The following is a 24,475-nucleotide window of genomic DNA, read 5'->3' as shown; positions in this document are numbered from 1 at the left end:
TTAATTAAAAGCAGTGATTAACTTCTTGTTATACTTTAAGGCAGTAATCAACAGTTGTTGTCTTGATGCAGCTTTTTCAATTTTATTTAATTCCAAACTACACCAGGTCCTGATAAAAACCTGTAACACAAACATTTGAGTCATGTTTTGGCCTCATGATGAATTCAACATTCAACATTCCCTCTTCTTTTAACTCTGGTTTGATGTGAATTCCTGAGAAAAACAACATGTAGCTCATTTGCGACTGCGTGCTCTGTCACGCTAACAAAGCTAACAGGGTCATAACCACTGAATAATATTTTATTTTTCAAAGAAACAGCTGCCTGCTGCTTAAAATTAGGTTGTGAGAGTAGCAGGTTATTATGAACCATAGTTAGGTTTTGTTGCTAGGCGACATCTAGTGGTTGTAGTAATGATGCCAGGATCAAAGGGAAAAGTGCGGTGACGTAGTTTATAGAGCGACAAAGTCCACGTCAGGAGGAGGTTGGGCTGGATGGATGCGTCAACAAAACACAGAAATATGACACATGAGATCGGTCACAAAGTAGCAGTTGTTTCCATTATCCATGACTGTTTGTTTTTATTATTGTAACCATGACAACAGAGATCGTCTAATCTTAAAGAAGTACTTATTTTAGCCCAAAACATAACATTTTCTTCTGAACCAAGTAGTTTCTGAGCCTAAACCTAGCCAAGCCATGGTCGTTATTATAGTAACCATGGTGACATAGGTAGGTACGCCCGATCTCAATACAGCCCGCATGTGTATTAACAACCAAGGTCCGGTACACCTGCCGCCCATGGATGTATGCTGCCGCATATCAGAAGGTTGATGGTTGTTCAGGCTGGAGGACAGGTTGTTATGGGTTGTTATTCTTGTTTAACTGAGAAAAATGTTGACATTACTGTTCAAGGTGTCTATGAAACTCTTTAATCAAAGGCAAAGAGAGAAGGAGGAATGGTGGAGTAATCCTGGGTTTTAAGGGAGAGTATTGTCCCATGACAGCCTTCTTTGAAATAGCCAAATTAAAACAATGACAATTGGATATTCATGGGAAATACTGAATCTAATTACAGCTCCAGTGCAGAAATATCAGCATTCTACATTCTACATGAATGAGGAAATAGATTTTATGTTGCAATAAACCTCACTACAGGAACAAACATTATTCATACGCAACAGCTCAGCATTTTACTTCAGAAAAGGGGACAGGAAACCACTGGTTTCACACAGTTTCTTTCTACCTGGTTTCATCAACCTCTGCAAAACTGCTCACCCCTCCCTTATCCTCCCCGAGCGCCCAGACAGGTAGAAAGTTCACAGCGAAACCTGCACTGACTAATTATCGAGCCACAGTTGCATAACTCTGGTGTTTTTGTTTTTCCAAAAGTATCACATCACATTATCTTGAATTCATGTGGTGACTGGTCCCCATGTGACTGAACTCACTCGACTCCTCTGGACTGGCGTGTCTTTTCTTCAGGAGAGGTCAGCAGGTTCATTTCTTCTGTTTGGTTCAGATCGCTTCCCCTTTACAGCAAGATGAGATAACGATATGTGAAGACGGATATGATCAAATGGTTGGTGTGGAATAACCTGCCTGCGTGTGAAGAATGAGGCACATCAATCGAGGGACTTACTCCCACTCACTGACAAAAGGGATTTTATTGATTGATATTTTTCGGTGAAATGATTTTCACTTTTCTGGGGTTAGAAATGGAATCACACCGAAAGGGGAAGACATGGGGCTTTCCCACCACTGCCCTCAAGCAACCTCTCTACGAATCATCCACCTGAACTCTTCCTACACACTGCCACCTTTTCATGTGGCAGTGTCAAGTCATGTCAAGCCACCATGACGTCACCCATTGGTTTGTGAGCTGCTGTTTTGAAGCCTTCAGTTTGTAATCTTGGTTTTTTGAAACCAGAAGAAACCATATTTGTAGGAGAAGGTGGAGCTGAGGAGGAGTGAGGGGTGGATCTGACCTGCTCTGTGCTTTATCCTGACTCTGTGCTACAGTCTGTCAATCATGTGGTAGCCCCACCCTAATGCATCCCGTGCTTTATGGTCTATTTTCCTCTAAATGGACCATAATGTAAAAACTGAACATCATGTTGTATTGAGGAAGACTTGAAACTAGAGACTGAGACCATGAACTCATCAGGAAAACGTTTACTGAGGTAATAAATCAGTGAGAAGTAGAGACGTTTTCACATGGACATCAATACAATCAGACTTCTGTTTACAACCAGTGGAGTCGGCCCCTGATGGTCAGTAGATAGAATGCAGCTTTAAGGTTCTTCAGCACGGGCTTCACTTTCATGTCCATTTTTATATACAGTCTAGGGTCCAGCTCTGACTCCGCCCTGGCCAGAGAGGTTACCTACCTGAGGTAGGTTTCTGTAGCCAAAGGTCAGCACACTAACGCCTCTGCCTTTGCCCACCTGGTGGCTGGCAACACACAGAATGATTGTGCCCCTTCCTCAGGAGTGTCGGCTACCTGCTGTGGTGTGACTGGCTGGGTCTGACTCCCCATGCAGGCCCTGCTCCAGGGCAGGAAATGGAAAGAAGGATCTGAAAAATGAAGCAGTTCACATTCACAGTGAGGAGCAAATGTATGCTTCTTCATCAGACACAAAAGTTTTCTGTAGCTCACATTAAGTATGAAATTTCACTATAAAGGTGACTTTACAACAGGTCTGATGTAATCCAACCTTCCAACCTTTTCTTGGAGGCAGAGAGTTTTTGGGCTGATTATCCACGTGGGTGTCTGTATGTTCTCATATTCTGTAATGAGGAAGTTGAGCAGTGGGCCAATCTACAAAAACCACTGTGTATTCCTCTGCGGCTTTGGGGAGAATATCAGGTCTTTTTTTAGATGAAGGGAGTTTGCCTCTTGCAGCAGATTTAGAAACATAAATAACCATGAAGAGAAGGTGACGTACTGCAACACAGGGGGAGTTTTTATAAATAATTCTTCTTCAAATCCAAATGCAAAATGAGATGTAAAAACATAGTAAGTGTGTGTGTGTGTGTGTGTGTGTGTGTGTGTGTGTGTGGGTGTGTTTGTGAAAGTGGGCTGTAGACCACACGAGGGGCAGTTTCTAGAGAAAAGATCTTTTCCACATCGTTCTTGTGTCCCCTCCTACTGAATTCACCCTCACTGAAACAGCAAGTTTAGTCATTCTATCTAAATGAGATGTCAAGTCAGATCATAGTTAACCAAGTGTTTGTGGTCAGTTGTAACAATTTCCCCTGTGTTTATTTCATCCATTTCCACTGAACACAGCCAGTATTAAAAATCCACTTGTTACAACCAAGACAAGCATCTCTGAACCTACAACACGTCGAAGCTTGAAGCCGATGAGCTACAGCAGCAGAAGACCACACCAGGGGCCACTCCTGTCAGCTAAGAACAGGAAACTGAGGCTACAGTTCACACAGGATCAACAAAACTGGACAATAGAAGATTGGAAAAACGTTGCCTGGTCTGATGAGTCTCGATTTCTGCTGCAACATTCAGACGTAGGGTCAGAATTTGGTGTCAACAACATGAAAACATGGATCCATCCTGCCTTGTATCAACAGTTCAGGCTGGTGGTGGTGGTGTAATGGTGTGGGGGAGATTTTCTTGGCACGCTTTGGGCCCCTTAGGACCAACTGAACATCGTTTAAATGCCACAGCCTACCTGAGTATTGTTGCTGACCATGTCCATCCCTTTATGACCACAGTGTACCATCTTCTGATGCTGCTTCCAGCAGGATAACGCACCATGTCACAAAGCTCAGATCATCTCAAACTGGTTTCTTCAACATGACAATGAGTCAAATGGCCTCCACAGTCACCAGATCTCAGAACGGGAGATTCACATCATGGATGTGCAGCCAACAAATCTGCAGCAACTGTGTGATGCTGTCATGTCAATATGGACCAAAATCTCTGAGGAATGTTTCCAGCACCTTGTTGAATCTGTGCCTCGAAGAATTAAGGCAGTTCTGAAGGCAAAAGGGGTCCAACACGATACTAGCAAGGTGTACCTAATAAAGTGGCCAGTGAGTGTATCTCACCTATAAGGGGATATAGTATTATCACATCAGAATCAGAATCAGAATCAGAATCAGTTTTATTGCCAAGTATGTTTTCACATACAAGGAATTTTTTCTGGTGATTGGTGCAATTGATCAGCAACAGTGGGGCTCTCTAGCCTTGTTGATAAGGCTAATAGCAGACGGGAAGAAGCTATTTTTGTGGCGAGAGGTTTTGGTCCTGAAGGACCGCAGCCTCCTGCCAGAGGGGAGTGTCACAAAGAGTTTGTGTCCAGGGTGGGAGGAGTCAGCTACAATCTTCCCTGCACGCCTCAGAGTCCTTGAGGTGTACAGGTCCTGGAGGGACGGAAGATTGCAGCCAATCACCTTCTCAGCAGAGTGGATGATACGCTGCAGTCTGTTATTGTCCCTCTCAGTGGCAGCAGCGTACCAGATGGTGATGGAGGAGGTGAGGATGGACTCAATGATGGAGGTGTAGAAGTTCACCATCATAGTCCTTGGCAGGTTGAACTTCTTCAGCTGCCTCAGGAAATACATCCTCTGCTGAGCTTTTTTGATGAGGGAGCTGATGTTTAGCTCCCATTTGAGATCCTCTGTGATGGTGGTACCCAAGAAGTGGAAATGCTCCACGGTAGCCACGGGGGAGTCACACAGGGAGATGGGGGTGGGTGGGGCTGGGTTTTTCCTGAAGTCCACTATCATTTCCACTGTCTTCAGAGCGTTTAGCTCTAGGTTGTTCTGCCTGCACCAGGTCACCAGACGGTCAGTCTCCCACCTGTAGGCAGACTCATCGCCATCAGAGATGAGTCCAATGAGAGTGGTGTCGTCTGCAAAGTACACATATCATGTATCATATATATATATATATATATATATATATATATATAATATGAAATACCCACAGTTACATTTGTATATGTACATATATAAAAAATATCTCTGATGATGTTCAGGTAATGTTTGGAGCCACATGCAGACACAGGACTCAGCTGGAGTGCTGGTGAGGGGTTTATTAGGAAACTAGTTGAAGTGAGTTGAAAGGTGGTGAAGGGCTGTGGTATACCCTGTAGCCACACAAACACACACACACACACACACACACACACACACACACACACACACACACACACACACAGAAATGTGTGATGATATATATTTATACATTAAGTTTATTAAATCAACATACATATATAAATTCTATTTTTTTCTTGTTAATTTCTCATTAATTCTGAACATGTCTTTCAGATATATATCAACATATATTGACAGGATTTGGAATGGATCTATAATCATACATACATAAACATACAAACATCTGGAGGCTATGGACTAGACTTAAATTGTTTCTTAAATTGTTTCTAACAGGTTTCATATACAATTTTTGCACACATGTTTTTATTTTACATTTATATATTATATATATAATATTATTTCATTTATTTCATAAATGGAAATTCAATATATGTACATATATTACATTTATGTATGGGTACTGTACAAGTGTCGACCCACTGTGATGTCACCCACTGCTTTGTGAACTGCCGTTTTGATTAACAACAGTTAACAGTGTTTGTGGTCAGCTGCATCATCATCATCATCATCATCATCCATTTCAACTGAAAACATTCAGAAAGAGTGCATGTTCCTGGTGTTTGTTCAATGTAATTACACTTGATTATCATTGGGAAACTGTGTCACAGCAGTGACAGAGTGTGGGACTGTTTATTCACTACCTCTGTCTAAACCACACAAAACTAACGTTTCTACAGCTGTATGTGCCGCTACTCTTCCTCCAGGCTGAACTGTTGTATGAAATGGCACAATAATGATGCATTAAATTACCTTGAAGTGATGTCGTACCTGAAGAAATGACAGCAGTGTAGCTGAGGGCTGATAAAAGCCTTCAGCAGCTGTTGGAGGTTTGTGGTCAACAGCAGCTGTTTCTACAGAGTGTGTGCTGCTCTCAGATAACTGACACTAACATTATTTATACTTTGTGTGTGGGATGATGACAACAAATCAAGCATCTGACCGATGTGAACTTTCATTATTTGTTATTAACACAGATGCATCAGGTAGAAGATGTGAGTAGGGAGGGACCACATGACGACGTCTTATCAGCTGTTTCAAAGCAGCTGATGATAAAAACTCCAGTGTTACAGCTGGTTGTGTGATCTGAGCAGGAACTCCAGCAGCATGTGTACTGCTGAAGTGACCACGATCACGGTGTGTTTTAGCTGTTTTTTTGTATTCAGATATTAAGGTCAAATACTTCACAGCTACACTAACAGGAACTGGGGGCTAGGAGTATCTATGTCTCTATGCTGAGCACAAAATCCTCTCAGTGTTTTAGTCTGAGGTGAGCTGTGGTGTAACACGTTCATTGGACATTGATACCTGCACCAGTTTGACCAGCTCACACTAGTATAGCTTTTTGGCAGCGCCACAGCACCAGCCCTATAACAGGGATAGTCTGGGACTGACTGAGTGATGGAGTTGAGTGATGCAATTACGCCATTGATTGGCTGGCCGTGCGTTGAAGTTTCCTCATGGGCTGTGGCTCTTTCAATATAAATGGGCTCAAACTGATTCTGTTAGGGCACATTCACAGGCTGCAGTGTTGTCAACTTAGAGCATTTGTTGCTAGATTTAGAGAGTGTCAAAAAAGGAGCAACAAATCTGAATAGTTTCTGGACAAACAGAGCAGCCCTCTCTGTTCAGCATTTGTTACTGTGCTCTGTGTGAGAGATGACATAAGAAGGATATTATTCTCACTTTCTCTCTGATCATTTTTCAGTAAATACAGCGTTTTTTACAGGACGGTCTCTCAGGATTAAATCTTGTCTTCTACCAGGACGGTTTGGATTTTTGATCTCGTGGTGGGATAGAAAAACCAGGGTTAGACTTTGGTGCTGATCCAGATCCAGGATTTCTGCCATTAGGCGATTAACGTTTGTTTTCTTTGTTGTTCATGAAACCAAGGAGCGATAAAAACTGGTAAAAAATCGACTTGACTTCAGACTGAGGTGTGATGATGGATCCTCGTGACGGCTTGTTTTGTTCACTGTTATGACAACAGCTGTAGGAGGCTGTTCCTGTGGGTTACCTGTGATGGTGGAAAGACCAGCTAACTGCCTGTCAGAGCCCAGTAAAAGCACATCATGCCCAATAGGAAACTCTGTCACCATGAAGACATTCAGTTCCCGAAAATGATAAATGAAAAAACCTGAACAACTGAGAAAAGTCCACCTGCTGATGAGGATCATACAATGAGACTGAAAGCTCCAGAACAGCTGCTGAATAAAACAATCACCTTGATGCCAACAGAAAATATGAGACATCATTATTAAAGCAGAAAATGATGGGCCCTCTGTCTATCTTTAAATAAAAGGGAAGTGACACAAGTTGAATTGAAGTTCACACCAACACTATGCAGCACGGCTAACTGAGTGATGTGTGGCTGCGGCTTGTTACCCCACACTTTGACGTGGCTTCCATATATTTGACTCACACAGAGATGACCTGAGCATCACAACGCATCACAACAGCTGATATGATGTTGCTAAAATATGCTTTTTACTGTGTCAAAGTGGACTAGGTTTGTTTCGTTTGTTTGTTCTTGTAGTTTTTGTGTACAACAGGATGTGAGTGTGTGTGTGTGTGTGTGTTTAAGAGCATGTGGCACTATGTGTGTATCCCTGTCTGTATGTGAGTATCTGTTGACCTGTTTGTTTGTGTGTGTTTGTGTTTGTGCACTGAGGTGTAACAGGGGTTTCTACATTGCTATGTGTGTCTACACAGTCATATAGATGCCATTTGTGGGAGTGTGTGGGGGTTGTACATTGGGTGACATCACTGGAGTTTCCCTCTAGGAGGAAACTGTTTTTAAAAAGAGCGAACAAACCCAAGCGCAGCAGAAGAAGAAGCAACGCTCTCAGAGAGGCTGAAGTGACAGAAACGATGGAGGGTGAATGTAAAGTGCAGCTGGATGCCACTGTCGACACAGAGGCCAGGAAACAAACCACGCAGGGTGTCAAACACAACTCAAAACTAACCACGGCCCTGCTGGTGTTCACACTCTGCCTTGCTGCCGCCGCCGCCGCTGTCCTCATCTTTAACACACACACCAAGGTGGGAACAAATTTCTTAAATTAGTCTGTGAATGACTGAAGTGTCTCATAGCCAGACGCCTGACTCACCTGAACCCAGTTGTCCTATAACATGTCTTTATTCCTCTCTTGTTGAACAGGGCCCGAGACAAGATGAAAACAATTTTGGTGAGAACTTTACCCTCAATTCTCTCAAGAGTTCAGTGCTGCACTGACAGCTTTGAGTCTGATGCAGCCATCTAATGAATGATGATTAACTTATTTCATCAGTTTGTCTTTAGCTGGTGACAAACCAACATAACAGTGTGACTCTTGCTCAGAATCTTGTTCTAATACTAAGAAAGTCACCATGTGGAGCTGCTGTGGTATAATCCTCTGTCTTCTCTTCTTTCCAGCTCTTCGTCACAGCTTGAGGCAAATTTCTGACGGTAGAGCGGCTATTCATTTAGAAGGTAAAATCCAGTAATGTATTCAGCATCAGAGAATAAACAATACCTGCGATTATGTGAAACATAGATCAGAAAAGTGATGGCAGTTGTATTTTCTGTCTTTGGTTTTCTTAGTCCGGTGGTTCTGAACCAAAGGTTTTGGAAGCAGTCAGGGTCAGGGTTAGTGGTCCTTGAGTTCTACGGGTTATTGAGGACATTCAACGACTGTTTGAGGATGTTCCTGGGGTTCTAGGGGCTATTTAGGACCAAAAAGGGCTACTCTAGTCTCTCCCAACTCGCCTCAACAGAAATTCATGATCACCTCCGTCACCATCTCTTTATGTTCTTCACCAGGTAAATTCAATGATAGTATCAGCAACTCAGTGGAATGGAAGGATAACGTGGACCAGTCGCACTCTCAAGGAGATCTGAAGCTTGACAACAACGAGATCGTGATCCCTCAACAAGGCCTCTACTTTGTTTACAGCCAGGCATCTTTCCGGGTAAGTTGCAACGACCCTGACAACACCACCCCGGGGTCCATGGTCCACTTGAGCCACACTGTGCAGCGCTGGTCCAGCTCGTACGAAAGTGACAACAAAAAGAGGTCCTACCATACCATCATGCACTCTGTCCGAACTGCCTGCCAAAAGACAGCCGGTGACGACAGGGATGATGATGGGAACTGGTACACTGCTGTGTACATGGGGGCTGTGTTCAACCTGAGGAAGGACGACCGGCTGAAGACGGTAATGGAGAAGAGGATGCTGGAAGACTTGGAGGATGAGTCAGGGAAGACGTTCTTTGGTGTGTTTGCACTGTGAGGACAGGTGACTGAGGACTGCAGGTGAATATTGTTGTTTCTTAAATAGCGACGATGTGATGATGATGAAGAAAACTCAGCTGACACCGTCTTGCTTGTGTATAAAAAGGTTTATTACAAAGAAGTCCAGCATCAAATCAAGCATTCGCGATTGCCTGAGAGAGGAGTCAGAGCCAATATGAATCTCCTCTGAATAACTGCTCTAACTCCCCGTCTATATAGGCTGGTTGTTTTCATGAACCTAAGGTAAAACATATGGTTCCTAAATTATAGAAAAAGGGCTTCATTACATAAGATGGGTGAGTCATCCACACCTAGACCTTTTGACCTAGAAACCCCTAGACACGACCCCTAAATCTTTTTGCCCTAGAGCCTTCTAGCTAAGGCCATTAAATCTTTTTGACCAGGGGACTCCTAGCTAAACATATAAAACCCACAACTTCACATAACATAACATACAGAACTTCAGCTACTAGAACATATAACAACACATGAAGAATATGGCTCCACTGTGAGGCCTGCAGCCCTGGTCTCTTCATACTGTTGAAGGTGATGTTGAATTTTTGCACTGCACTAAACAGTCAATGCAACTTTCAGTACAGACACAAAACTAAAGTTATTATTTAAAGTTGTTTATCAAGCTGTTACCTGTTGCTATGACCATGGGCCTTTACTACACTCAAATGCTTGGTCTCAATCTTTGGATGAATGTAACGATAATATGTATTTATTTATTCTTGTGAAACTATGATAGTATATATTTAATCAAAACAATGTTTTATTTATTTATTTATTTCTCTGTGTTTTTTCATGTGTTTTTTAAAAAACTGAAATATTTATGACTTATTTATAATTTATTGTATTTTTCACTGGAACAGATAATTTGTTAATAATAAAAATCATAAAAGTGCATCTGCATGGGCTGTGTTCACTATATGAGACCTTGAATGTTGAACTAAGAAAATGTAAAAAAGAAAGACAGAAATAAAACATCAGTGAGACTACACTGATGCTGGTGGGCAGGAAGCGGCAGCATTAACGCAATAAATGCACTGTGGAGAACCTGTCAACCACAGGGAACAGGTTACATCCTCTTACTGTGCACATTTCCTTTAACTGCACTCGTTTTGATGTTTGCATATGTCCGTTCACCCATATTATTCCCAATAATATCTGCCACGATCTGCCCCATTAGAGACCGTTTCTGGACTCTCTTTGTTTGACATTGGTTTATTTCCTGTTTTACTTTGAAATTACTTACCTTGGCTGTGATCAACCCAACCTGAGCAATCACCAACCCTCTGATACGACCCATAGCAGTGTCATAGAAAGCACCTCTATGTGTCATGGTTACAATAATAACCATGAACTGTCATGGATAAAAGAAACAACATAAGCTGCTACTTTCACATGGCAATCGAACACCACTTTCCTGTGTCATATTCCTGTGTTTTGTTGACCAATGCATCCACCCCAGCCTCCTCCGGTCTCTGCATTTGGGTCCAGAAATCCTAAACCTGTGACAGTATAGTATAATACAACATGTTCACCAGTCCCACTGACTTGTGATGCTGGAGCCATGACTCCTGGGGAAGAAGATCTGGGTTGAGTGGATCCATACAGACCAGACCACATTATAATGTATCAGTAAAGCAAGGAATGCTTGACTGAAAGACAGAGCAGGTAAGGTTAAAGCAAAGTTTACTGGATTGTTGGTTGAAGTAGGGTTTGGCAAGAGGCAGGTGGTCAGAGCAGGCAACCAAACTCATAGCGGCAAGGACAGGAAGGCAAAAACTGAAATGCTGAAGCTGAGAAGGCTCAACAGATGATTTACCAGGTAGCAACGGTAAAGAGCGAGAAAGGAACACCCCGAGGGACAAGTGGACAGGAAGACTAGACAGGAGATAAAGCGTCAGACTGAAAGACGCTCTGAGTGACAATAGGGGTGTGTTTGTTCACCTCACAGGTGTGTCAGCTTATCACAGTGAGCTGTGGTTGTTAACTGCTCACTCTTACTCATCAAACCTTTGATGAGTAAGAGGCAGCAGCAGCAGCCACTAAATATGGTGAGGAATAAACCTGAAACCAAAACTTCTCTTTCAGATAATCATCATCATCCTCCCTCCCTCCCTCCCCTCCCAGTTGCGCTCCTTAGTTGGCCCAAAAGCCAGCGGTACATTCAAAAATCAATGACCAGTCAGGGATTGGCAAGACCAGAACATATGACCCAGGGAGTCTGGGATATGATGATCCAGGACACTCTGGACAAACAGACCATTAGAAGAATGTAATTGATTAAATGCTTTAAATTGTATCAGATTGTGTTTCACAGATGAAGATGAAGCTGAAGAATGGATTAGGGCTAGAGAGGTGTCCCACAGGTCATGTGACATTTTATCACCTAGATCCAATTCCCAAGCTAAAATAACAGAAGTAGAGTTTTGGACACAAGGAAGAGAATGACCTAAACGTGTCATCACTGAATAGGTGAGCAGACAACAATCCACAACTATTTCAGGCCTTAAAGGCCAGATCCTACTTGGGGGGGGGGGGGGGGGGGGGGGGGGGGGGGGGGGGGGTGGAAAAAGGGGTCTATATCTATACCAGGTGTCACAGCTGACGATGCAGATCAGAGCAGAAACCATGAGGAGGAGGGAGCTGCTGCAGAGCTCAGAGACAGGACTGTGTCGAGGCTCAGTGAAGGTTCAAGAGCTCAGTGGTCTCCATCATTCTGACGTGAAGAAGTCTGGAACAACCAGGACTCTTCAATACCTGGGCCTGGACTAACTGAGACGTCAGGGAGAATGAGTCCTAGACCCTGATGGTCTCTGAGCTCCAAAGGTCCTGTGTGGAGATGAAGGACGACCATCACTGCAGCTCCACTGAGCTGGGCTGTACGGTAGAGAATCCAGACCAAGCTGCTCTGGGTACTGATGTAATGATGTAGTAGTAACCACTGAGTATTGATGTAATAAGGTAGTAGTAACTACTACTTTCCTGGTGATGGCCCTGACAAAGACTTACTACTACTATAGCTGGTAAATATTTAGTCATGAAACAACAGCGGAGGATTTGTTACTGTATAAAAAAAAGCTGACAGAGCATGGCTGCAGTTGTCATCAGTGCCACTGCACAGTTAAAGCCTTGATATTACATAAGATACCATGACTTTGCTGGAACTGTACACTTACTCATTCACACAGCAGTTAATTCAGGGCAGTGAGAAAGTTTCCAGTGGAGTAACACTTCCTCAACAGCTACACTGAGGGGAAGGAAGCAGGGGAACTCCCTGGTGATATGGTAATCCCACTGCTTCTCCACGACTAGTCTGTGTAGCAGCACCACACTCCAGCAGTGGAAAGTGTCTCTCGTACCATTATTTCATTTTCTTTTTTCATATATAATCGAATGAAAAAAAATCACCTGAGAGCTTATCTATTGCACTACCCAGTTGTGCACATTTCTGTGTGTAAGATGAAAAAGAAGAAGAAATGGATATTTCATTTGTTGACTCTGCATTCGGATCTAGTGTCTTTGTTTCCTTTGTTCACCTGTGACATTTTTTTTGTGGTTGTTTTGCAGTGGTTGGGGTTATTTCACACCTCACTCGTCATGTATCTCCTGGGTATTTTATGTCTGGTTGAGTTTGTATTTAATGTGATCGTTTTGTGTCTTTATGTAAATTTTACACATTCATTATGTCTCACTTTGTGGTTGTTTTATGTCATTTTGTGTCTTTGTGGTTTTACATCCTTTACTAGTTGTTTTCTTCTTTTTGTATTGGTGAGAAAATGTAACAAAGTGGCACAGAAAACACTGTGATCATAAAACATAATAGACAAAGTGTATATAAGGTGAGAAATTAGGTGTGTATACAATAATAATAATAATAATAATAATAATAATAATAATAATATAGCAACAATGTGATGAACTTTATAATAACAGTGAAAATAGCAGAATGTTATCTAATCACATATTTACACGGACATGTACACAGATAGTACAATAATAACAGTAATAACAATGATAACATGATAATAATATTATACAAACAGAGGGCCTGTGCAGTAATCTATTGATGACTTTTAAGTATCAGACACATCCGTTCTTCGACTTCTCCTTTGAGGGTCGCGGGGGGGCTGCAGCTTATCCTAGCTGGCATTGTGTGAGAGGTGGAGTACACCCTGGACAGGTCAGCAGTCAATCACAGGACTGACAAATAGAAACAAATAACCAGTCACGCTCACACTCAGTGTAATAAATGGGATGTTTTTGGAATCATGAATCACAGGATGTGGGGTACCACAGGGTTGTATACTGGGCCCTTTATTTTTTTCTATGACATACAAATGAGTTAAAAGTAGCCACCACATCATATTTTATTTTTGTACGATGATTCTGTTTGAAAGGTAGCACATAAAATAGTGGTTGAGAACACTGTTAGTGAGAAACTTCAACATGTAAGTAGAGCTATGAGATAACAGATAACCCTACTCTCAGGAAAGATAAAATGAAATTAGCAGTCACCAGATTTTATCATCAAAACCACGGCTTCATTTCAGACAGATGCTTATCAGATGGAAATATGGCTGCAAACACTCTTACCAAGAAAAGCTGTCTCTCTGTTCTCTGACTTCAGTTCTTCTCACTTTCACTGGAGTTCAAAGTTTTTTGTTTTTTTTCTTCAGTTTTTTATTTCTTTTGTGTTTTCATCCTTAGATTTTTGATCTAAGTAATGACTGCAGTGCAGTGTTTTTATAATTTTTCATAATCATCAAATAAATTCATTTATTCACTTCATTCTTCAGAGACATGCTCCAGCCTCTGGTTTTCACCACGCTGCAGCAGGATAATGACCCAATGACCCAAACACACCTCAAAGCTCTGCAAGAACTACTCGAAGACCAGAGAAGACCAGGAGTCCTGACTGTTTCCTCCACAGTCACATGACCTCAGTGTACATTGATAGGGAGACGTGACAACCTGAAGCCAAGTACTCAGTGACACCACAAGCAGCGCCGGGGGCCACTGTCATGCTGGCAGAACATGGGTCATCAGGTTTGGTCCCTGCAGCTTGAGTTGCAGCTGGGATAGCACAGGGTGTCAGAGGATCCTGTCTATGGTGCATCTGTAAAAGTTTACCAGCTGACTGGGGAGTTTGGCCTGTTTGAGTCTCTGAGAAAGAAAAGCCTCTGTTGAGTTTTCTTCACATTGTGGGAGGTGTTCAGGGATGTTAGATCTTTTGTTATGTGGAGAGGGGGGTGTGTGGTCTTCCTGGGTCTCCTAAAGTCCACAATGATCTCCCTGGTTTTTTTGTGGTGTTTGGGACCAGATTATTGTCTGTACATCACTCAGACAGATATTGGACTTCCTCCCTGTATTGTTTCTCCTCATTGTGAGGTATAGGTCTCACCACAGTGGTGTCATCGACTGCAGTCCCTCCAGGGCTAGCTTAGCACTAGCATGTGGTAATATGTAACCAACTGGGACTAAGATGGCAGTAAACTGTCATGGCTTAAAGAGGGGTGTGCATTTCAAAGCCAGGTGTTGTGTGTCTGAGGCTCAGTACAATGTCTGTGTTCTGTTCATGTGTTCACAGTCCTCCAGCCTGCAGCCTGCTGTCCTGTCTGCTCCAGAGCCACGTCCACAGTCTCTGTAATGATCGTCACACAGACACTGTGACTGCTCTAAGTAAAATCTGATGACAGAGAAAAATAACAGGAACATTACAAACATCATATGTATTATATATTGTATAGTTGCTTTGGCTGCTGCTCACATTTTCATTCAGTCCCACTGAATAACACAACACATCTCTGGCTGCTTACATGACAGAGAAATATATCAGGCAATCGACAAGTTCCACACCAACACAGGCTGTTTTATAGTTTTATAGTCACAGCCTAGCAACTGGGTAAATAAACAATTAATGAAGTGGGAAATTAGGATGTTATTAATAGGTAAACATTGTATTGAAGATATTGGCTTTGTACGTGTTGGTTAAGACTTGGTAAAGAAGATATGTTTGAAATCACTACACAATATTCTAAGAATGGTGTGCAGTTTGAACATCATGGTGTAACATGTAAACTAACATAAAATAATCAAACTGATTTTCAATTTGCAACAAAACACTCAAATGTGTGAAACAAGTTCTACTGGATCTGCATTTACTTGTGAAACTGATTCATATGAAAACTGTACTGTCACAGCCACATTCTCATTGCAGTGCAAACGATGCAGCCTGTGTCGGTGCAGCACCTCCCCAACCACAACCACAACCTGAGGAAGACCCAGTGAAACTCCTCAGTTCTTTCCTTCACAGTGTGATTTGCTCCATAGGTAACAGAGGGTTTGAACTCTCCCAGCACTGTTTTCTGTTTCTGTAATGCAACTAACCATTATAACAAGAGGCTACAGTCGCATAGCTGTGTGAAGTAAATGCTAATGTCAGCATGCTAACATGCTCACAATGACGACATAACATGCTGATGTTTAAAGATCACACACACATATATATATATATATATATATATATATATATATATATGAGATTTTAAACAATTATATAGAAGCAAACATCTATTTTGTACGTGAAGAAGTTTTCATCTACAAAGACCTCAAACAAAGAAAGAGATAAGACCAGAGCACAGGAGGACTGGACATGAGGACGACTGGCTCAAATCCCCAAAACATCCAACTGTTTCAAGTGATTTTAAAGCGTTTACCATCTCTGTCAGTATCCATGTCCAAGGCTGAATTTCTTTCCTTGTCCAACCATGGACTACAGCCAATATTAGTCTGGCTTTTCTGAGGTGGAGAACTCTCCAGCTCCAGCTTGACCAAACCCTCACATTTCTTATCATGTAGCAGTTCTTCTATTCTACAAGTTCTCCCATCATATTCTACAAGTTCTCCTATTTTATTCTACAAGTTCTCTCATCGTATTCTACAAGTTCACCCATCGTATTCTACAAGTTCACCCATCGTATTCTACAAGTTCTCTCATCGTATTCTACAAGTTCACCCATCGTATTCTACAAGTTCACCCATCGTATTCTACAAGTTCTCTCATCGTATTCTACAAGTTCACCCATCGTATTCTACAAGTTCTCTCATCGTATTCTACAAGTTCACCCATCGTATTCTACAAGTTCACCCATCGTATTCTACAAGTTCTCTCATCGTATTCTACAAGTTCACCCATCGTATTCTACAAGTTCACCCATTGTATTCTACAAGTTCACCCATCGTATTCTACAAGTTCACCCATCGTATTCTACAAGTTCTCTCATCGTATTCTACAAGTTCTCCAATCATATTCTACAAGTTCTCTCATCGTATTCTACAAGTTCACCCATCGTATTCTACAAGTTCTCCAATCATATTCTACAAGTTCTCTCATCGTATTCTACAAGTTCTTGAATGTTGCAACATATCCACCGTCATAGAACCAGAGCTACATTTCCCAGTAGCATTCAGATAATGTATCTATTTTCAACATCATGTTCTTACAGTAGCTTGTTTTTTAAGTACCAAGGTATCCCAACCAAACGCTGATGACAGAAGTTTGTTGATGTGAAAACTCTTCATGTGTGAGGTGCTCACGCTGAGTAGCTTGCTGCAGCTTTGCTCTAGTTAAACTGCTTCCAGTGAAAAGTGGCTCAAAGCTTCATGAGCTACAGTTTCTGGGAAACAAAGAACAAACATTGTGTAAATCCATCAATCAGATGTTGAGATATTTCAGTGACCTGCTGATGGCAGTGGATGAAAAGTCAGAGGTCAAAGTCAGTGGGGTACATGGTCTGACCAAGTGACTGTGCTGCTAAACGTCATCTACATTCAACATGGACAATATTTTGAGAAAAACAACCAGTTTTATTTTCATTCTTGCATTTCAAATCATCTCTGATATCCAGTATTACGGCATGTAGAAATATACTTTGATGACTGTACCACATGAAATACAGCTTGTATATGTAAAGCTGAATGTCCTCATTATTTACATCTTCATTATTTACAGTCTGTGTGTGCACTATCAGCATCACTGACATCTTCACTGCTCAGATCAACAGGTAAAATACATCATTACAGACAAACCTACAGCAGATATTTACACGTGGTCACAATGTTTTCACAGTTTATACATCTGCGCCTCACACTGGAGAGATTAGTCAAGTCAGAGAACTCAAATTAACCACACACTGCTACCACACAGAGAAGACATGAGGCCAAACCGGGAGTCGAGACTAGAGAGCACACAATATGTCATGAGTTTAAGACAGTGGAAACACATCAGGACATTAAAATGAGAAGCTGGACCCTGTACTGGTGCAGTGGGACAGTTAATCCTGAGCTGCCAGCAGCATCTCACACAGCTGAGCAGGTACATTCATCCCTGTCCAGTGTCACAGCTCAGACTGTCCTGTACAGAGCCAGGTCTGACATGTCAGCTTGGTCATTAAAGGGTCAGTCCACCCGAATCACAACGACTCTAGTATCTACGGCTGCCCTCACAGGAAAAGCAACGGCTTTAGCATTAGCATTAGCACAAATGCCTGACAATAAACTGAGTTAATGATGAAGTGATTAAAACCTCTTCTAGCTGAGTGAATATTGACTGTGTCAGGACCAAAGGTGAAGAAGGGGGAGGCTGCAGCTTGTTTCCTGTTTCCTTCTCACAGTCACTGTTAGTTTCCTTTAACTGTTACTGAACTGAACTGAACTGAACTGAACTGTTCTGAGCCTGAATCCTGACAAATCCTAAACGGAGCAGATCTCAGAGCTCTGATCTGTCTGTATGATCCTTCTGTGAGGGTGACAAATGCTTAGTTTGGAGAATATGTTGGTTGAACAACCTACAGATTTCCATCCTGGTTGCTATGGTGACACCCATGGTCGCCATGGGCACAGTACGTGTGGTTTAACACTATAGCAAACACTTGTTGAGAAGCTACTTCGCTAGTTGCAGTGTAAGAGAAGAGCAGCTGCAGCCAAACAAAGTCTATGTGTTTTAATAAAGACGTTGGTTACACAATAAAAGCCACCCTGCATGCTTTTAATGTGAAGGGGCAGCAGAAGGAAATGTAAGGTCAGAATTAGCAGACACTTTAGAGGAGTGAAACTGGACCAGTCACTGCTGCTGATTTACACCCAGCATCTGTCTGAGCACCACGGCTTCAGTTCAGCGCTGAAATACTGCATCTCCACAGCCCCACTGAAGAAGATGGCTTTATTTTATTCTACTGATTTATGTGTTTCTTTCTTTTCTCTGAGCTTGAAGTGGAGTTTAGATCAGTGTTTGTTTCTTCATGACTGAAACAGAACAGACCAGGGCTGCGGTCAAACTGAGTGAAATGACCTGAGGTATCTGTGGCGGCCATGATAAGAGCTGGTCCTGGTCCAGGGCTCCAGCTGCTGAGCTCCTTTACAGGATACACCTGACCACCATTTACAAAAGGACGGGAGATAATGCTGCCCCACAGTTCCTTGCAACAACATTTATAGAGTGTAGTCTAGTGTCGGATTCTCTTTTCCTAAGTCCTTATCACCTCTCCTTCACATCTTTCCTTGACCTCATGATGTTTTTTTCCATTAAGGTCAAATGAAAAGTGGTTAAGAAAGGAGATAGGATATGTCTTTTTTTGACCATTCAACTGCAGCCCTAGTTGCTATAACACAAGTTCCATTTATTAAACGCATCACATGAAACTCAGAAACCAAAAAGCCCATGGTGCTATCTCTGTCCCTGTGAACATTAATATTAGTTAAACAGAAGTCAAGCAGTGGTTTCACTTTCTGCCACAAAAACCTTCCCACTGAAACCGTAGAATCAGGAATTCTTCCTGTTAGTCTGCAGAGAGCTGCAGAGTTAATATGGGAAGTGAATCTGCACAGAGGAAATCTAATGCCAGCCCGACGCTCTGTCTTCAAGAAAAAAAAACAGAAAGTGTTTGTTTCTAGCTGTGGATGAAACGAGTGAGGTGTTGAAACAAACTGAACTTGAAGATGATGATGATGATGAAGTACGAACACTTGTGGCAAAAGAGTCAGACATGAAAAACAAAAAACAGAGACAGTGGAGCTGCTCGTGTTTCAGTTTGACTTCCAGGAGGGTCAGCTTGACTTAAACTGTGGAGTCCCTCAAGGAGCCACATATCTCCCTGATAGATCGAAACAGGGTCCTGGTCCTTGTTTTCACCGGCTGACTGTGGGCAGGACTGGACTGATGTGCTTGAATTATCTCTGAGAACTGTAGAAACCAGCTTTGTTTGAGGTCAGTCAGGTACTGTCACAGAAACTGAAACAGATGTACTGTGACTCTGTGCACCTACTGTTCGATCCAGCCTGCAGTAAACTGGGTACAAACCTCACGAATCAGCTGACTGCTCTGTACTGCGACGTTTCAAATGTTTCTCACATGCAGCATCGTGCAGCGAGGTACCTCTATTCATTTAGACATAAAAAGACGCTTCTGTAAAACAAATGTTACAAACCAACTCTAAGCCTCATCAGCTGACAGCTGGACCAGTGGACTGAGTCTCTGGTGTTTATCCGTCTTGTGCAGAGGAAAATGAAACACCCAGACAGAACTTCAAACACATAAAAATGTTTCAGTGAATGTTTTGAAATACCTGACAGACGAAAGCAGCTTCTCTTTCTCCTCAGCCCTGAATCCAAAGGCCTGGGTTCAGCCACAGTGACGGGGTTTATCATGAACACACACACTATGTACAATGACTCATCAGTCTCTTTGAATGGAGACCAGTAATAATGTAAAACCACCGTCAGACACTGACACTGAGACACACTGACAAAGCTCATCATGTCATGAATACAGTGAGTCAGTCTGTCACCAAAGTGTCAGCACTTGTCAGGAAATCTGTGTTTGTCCAGCCTCTTAAAACACTGCATGGCACAGACATTGCTGTAAGGAACAGATGAGATGAATATCTCCACTGAGCCTCTGCAGACTGAAGCAACGGGTCCTTGATTTCACACCAGGAAACAAAAGCGGTTTCTCATTTTTAGTTTATTTTGGCGGCTACAATGACAAATGTGGCTAAAGATTTTATCAGCTGATCAACCGACTTGGTTTCATTTTCTGTGTCACACTGCTCTGTAATCCTCAGGCTAACGAGCTCCTTTATTTCCACGTCTGCTCCATGGATCATCAGTTGGCAGGAGACTGACTGAAGCTTCAGTGTTTCAGCACAATATAATCTACAGGATGTGGTGTAATAAAGATCCTTTTACCAGGTTCTCAACCAACTCAGGATGTAACGTTAATGCTAATTTGATCAGGAAATTAATCTCAGAATAGAATTTACCAGCGACACATTTAATCTCAGCTGCCAAAAACGAGAAGCTGCTGTTGTCTAAAGGGAAAGACGTTCACCATGAACTCTGATGGTAAATCTGCCACCATCACTCTGTGCAGAGTCTATGTGGAGAACCTGACTGAGCGAACATGTTCTTCTCAGACTCTGGTGATGAACCACTGGCTGATGACAGATGCAACATTTTCTCATAAACATGATGTATGTACAGTTTTTTTTCTCTGAGAGAAAAGAAAAATAACGTTGATCAAATCTGACAGAGGTGGAGATGTAAACCCCCACTGTTCATCCTCTGGCCTCTGCTGAGCAGTGGAGTGAGTTTTGGGGTTTGAACTTAATAATGGTCATTACTGCCCCCACCCCCACCACTGGTCCCCGCCACCTCACTTGTAGAGCAGCTGTAGGCGGCTGGTGTGGCAGTTATTTCGGCTGATCTTGCTGTCTGGCTGGTAGAGGCTGGACGAGTTGGCGAAGGAAGGAGGGACCGGGTGCGGGTCAGAAGTGGGGGCGGGGTATCCTGGAGGAGGGGCCAGGGACCTGGGGTCGCTGTGGGGGATGGCGAGAGGTGGGGGGCTGTGGTTGTGGCTGGTGACAGTGGAGGCTCTTCTCCTCGATCGCAGGGCCTGTCGCTCTGACAGCTGGTTCCTCAGCTCCGACACGCGCTCCTCTTTCTGCAGAGACAAACAGAAACAATGACTCTCTCATCTGCTCCGTCCTCTAAGACTGTTTCATCTGTTTCATCAGCAGCTGTCTGGACAGACTAAACCATGGGGATGAGCAAGCTCCCAGACTTCTGTCAGGTTAAACGTGGCTTCTGCACATTACAAGAAAACATTTGCTCACATTCATCTCCTGGATGCATGTCCTGGTTTCATTTACCCAGATTCTGAGATAAAATAAATCTGGCCCAGACTTGGGACACATGCTTGTTTTCTTCTGGCCCAGCGTACGCCCGGTTCCACGGCCTGAATCTGGCCCACACACAGCATGATTGTCTGAGAAAACCTTCCAGCTGTCAGTCAATACCAGAGAATAAGCATATGGGCCAGACTTGGGCCGAAGATCCAGACACATGCTGAAGTTTCATTATGCTGTCTGAGATTCTTCCTTCACACAAACAACAGACATCAGTGGATTTGAATGTGTCCAACTCAAAGTGAAGTTTTTTTTTTCACCTTGAACGTTTGACAAAAACAAAAATGTCTTTCAGCCGTATCTCATGGGCTTCCTCAGTGGATAGCGTTTGCAACATTGTCATGGAGATGCCTCAGCTGTCATCACGTTAAGTGAGTATGGACAGAGCAAACTCTGTCTGCTGAGGAAGACTGTGAGATGAGGTTGAAAGCTCTGGAAAAAAATGTTTCCTTTGCTCTGTCACATTTTTGAAGACTTGTATTTAAAAGCTTTGTGCTGCCTTCAGGGTCAGGCCGAGGCCAGGGTCAAGACAAGCAGACGCCGCTGACCTCCTGGATGATCTTCTGCAGCTCCTTGTTCTCCCGCTCCAGCTGTCTGGACTTCTCCTCGTCGTTGTTGTTGGTGGACGAGCCGGTCTTCATGGTCTCCTGGGCGTCCGACTGCCACTCACCCCGTGTGATCAGACGCCGCATCTGTAGATCACACACAAGTTCTTACTACTCTACAGGAGTTCATCAGGGTCAGTTTTATCATTTAATATGGGGCAATCCACAGACATAAGATAAGATAAGATAAGATTTTATTAGTCCCACAGTGGGGAAATTCACAGTGTTACAGCAGCAAAGTGGCAGTGCAGAGAACAGGAAAGCTGCAAAAAACTGCAATAACAAACATTTAGAAAGATAATAACAATATAATAATGTACAAAATATATAGATACGGCTGTAAGCCGTCATCACCCCGAGGACGGCTTACAGCTTCTATCTGATTCAGAGTCTAAAAGGCTGTTAAAGCTTCATGGTGTCAGAATCACGCATCATTGTGTTTCCACTTTCCTCTCTGCAAAACACTGACCAATCAAACTGGTCTCCAGAGGAGTGGACCAATACACACAGACACACACTGTGGTGCTGACAGAGCAGAGCAGGCTGCTGATGACCTGAGCGGGGATCGATGCTGACGCAGCGCGGCCAATCTACAGGTCATTATGTGATATATTACAGCAGCCCAGATGACTTAGATCACTGATGAAAGGCAATTCATTACGTCTGACACTTAAACTGCTGCTGTAATCTGCAGGGAGGAGATGATGAGAGGGCGACGGCGCTCTGGTTTTACCTTGGGGACGAACAGAACCACCAGTGTGATGTAGACTGAGAAGACGATGGCCAGGGAGGCGAAGGCGAAGGAGGCGTCCTGCTGGGAGGACAGGATCATGGTGACCGGCGCTGTGATCATACACAACACCTGAGGGAGACAGTGGACAGAGAAAGAAACCACACACAGGTCCGGTGACCATGAGCTGCAAGTCAAAGAGGGACAGTGGGTTCAGCCAGAACCAGAACCTGTGGACAACTGAGCAGGTTCAGGTTCCTCAGAGTGAGCTGACCCGTCAGTACCTGGCTGATGTCTCCTTCTTCCAGTTAAAGATAGAAAAACTCTTGTTTTAGTACCAAATAACTGTGCGTTTATCCAGTGAATTTAAAGACATAAATTCAGGGTTGAAAATAAAAAGTGTTTGTGTTTAACCTCTTTTACAAGAAACCCACTAACATCAGGCTTCCACTCCCAGGACGTCTGTCAGAGCACACACACTGTAGACACAACTGAAACTGAACTGAATATCTTCCTCTGGACACACCGCAGCATTAATGGGCTGATGGAGAGAATAATCAGCAGACAGCCGAATAATCTGATGGTTTGGCTGCTCCCGTCTCCTTGTTACTTGTTATTTAAAGTGAAAGCTCCAGACAGAATCATCAGTCCAGCCGAACATTCCACTGACTTCAGCTGAATCATGCTGCCCTCTGCTGGGTCTTCTTGTAAGATCATCTGTTTCATTTTAGACCCTGAGCATAATTCTTCTTTATTTCTAGTTTTTGTTTATTTTACATTTACTCACTGTCGTGTTATTAACCCTACAAACTGAGATTTCTGCCTCCGCCCAATACAATGGAGGCTAATGAGGTTCAGTTTGTGGAGGACGCAGCCATGAAGAATAACACCTCGTCAGTTTGAACCTCGTCCAGTGAATGAACAGTCCCAGTGTAAAGTGTTGACAGAGAGGAACCATGACTACGGTGGCCCTGAGAGCTCAACACACACATTCAGAAAACACCCAGGAGGCAGCTGTTCACTGATTTGTGACTTCTGAAGTTAAAAGCACTGAACAACAGGTGAACGTGACTGTGTTATGATCCATCCGTGCAAGTGTGTCATCACTTTTTAAAAAAATGATCTATTCTAACATTGACAGGAGAGAGAGAGAGAGAGAGAGAGAGAGAGAGAGAGAGAGAGAGAGAGAGAGAGAGAGAGCGAGAGGATGACCTGCACCAAAGAGACTCAGACCTGTTGCCGCTGCTGTCAGGACTGATCCTTGATGGTCCAACTGATGAAGATGTTTTCTGAATGTGCTTGTGTTTTGTCTGTTTGCACAGTGTGTTGAGCTCTCAGGGCCACCGTACCTGACACTGATCGTGAACTAAAGGTCCTCCAGCTACTGACAGAAACACACAACTCAACATTCTCAGCAACACTCAGCACACGTTCTTCGTTCTCCGTCCACCTGCACTTTGATTTACTGAATGAG

General features: G+C 43.0%; 2 protein-coding genes across 6 annotated transcripts in view; one reads left to right on the top strand and one right to left on the bottom strand.

Moving 5' to 3' along the window:
• Positions 1 to 7,951: 7,951 nt before the first annotated feature.
• LOC139633970 (tumor necrosis factor-like) lies at positions 7,952 to 10,311 on the top strand. Its single transcript, XM_071500151.1, has 4 exons — positions 7,952 to 8,180; positions 8,299 to 8,326; positions 8,554 to 8,610; positions 8,941 to 10,311. The coding sequence occupies exons 1-4, from the start codon at positions 8,010 to 8,012 to the stop codon at positions 9,408 to 9,410; spliced, it is 726 nt and encodes a 241-aa protein (XP_071356252.1). The 5' UTR covers positions 7,952 to 8,009; the 3' UTR covers positions 9,411 to 10,311.
• A 6,958-nt stretch (positions 10,312 to 17,269) lies between these two features.
• Positions 17,270 to 24,475, bottom strand: part of gabbr1b (gamma-aminobutyric acid (GABA) B receptor, 1b) — a 146,272-nt gene continuing 139,066 nt past the window's right edge. For all 5 annotated transcript variants that reach the window (XM_071499911.1, XM_071499912.1, XM_071499913.1 and 2 more), the window contains 3 exons: positions 23,005 to 23,133; positions 22,215 to 22,358; positions 17,270 to 21,422 (listed from right to left, as the gene is read on the bottom strand). In XM_071499911.1, coding sequence (XP_071356012.1) covers positions 21,135 to 21,422; positions 22,215 to 22,358; positions 23,005 to 23,133 — 561 coding nt within the window. In that variant the 3' untranslated portion in view covers positions 17,270 to 21,134. The remainder of the gene's footprint in view (positions 21,423 to 22,214; positions 22,359 to 23,004; positions 23,134 to 24,475) is intronic.

This window comes from Trachinotus anak, unplaced genomic scaffold (genome assembly GCF_046630095.1).
Source record: "Trachinotus anak isolate AG129_WGS33_773 ecotype Australia unplaced genomic scaffold, CSIRO_AGI_Tana_v1 ptg000016l, whole genome shotgun sequence".
Taxonomy (NCBI): domain Eukaryota; kingdom Metazoa; phylum Chordata; class Actinopteri; order Carangiformes; family Carangidae; genus Trachinotus; species Trachinotus anak.
The sequence above is the reverse complement of the archived record's forward strand: the minus strand, read 5'-3'. Positions and strand labels throughout refer to the sequence as shown.

Excerpts from the sequence above, each read along its gene's own strand:
- LOC139633970 (XM_071500151.1), top strand. The coding sequence starts at position 8,010 with ATGGAGGGTGAATGTAAAGTGCAGCTGGATGCCACTGTCGACACAGAG. Across the intron at positions 8,327-8,553 it reads ACAAGATGAAAACAATTTTG|CTCTTCGTCACAGCTTGAGG; the intron begins GTGAGAACTTTA and ends TCTTCTTTCCAG. Across the intron at positions 8,611-8,940 it reads AGCGGCTATTCATTTAGAAG|GTAAATTCAATGATAGTATC; the intron begins GTAAAATCCAGT and ends GTTCTTCACCAG.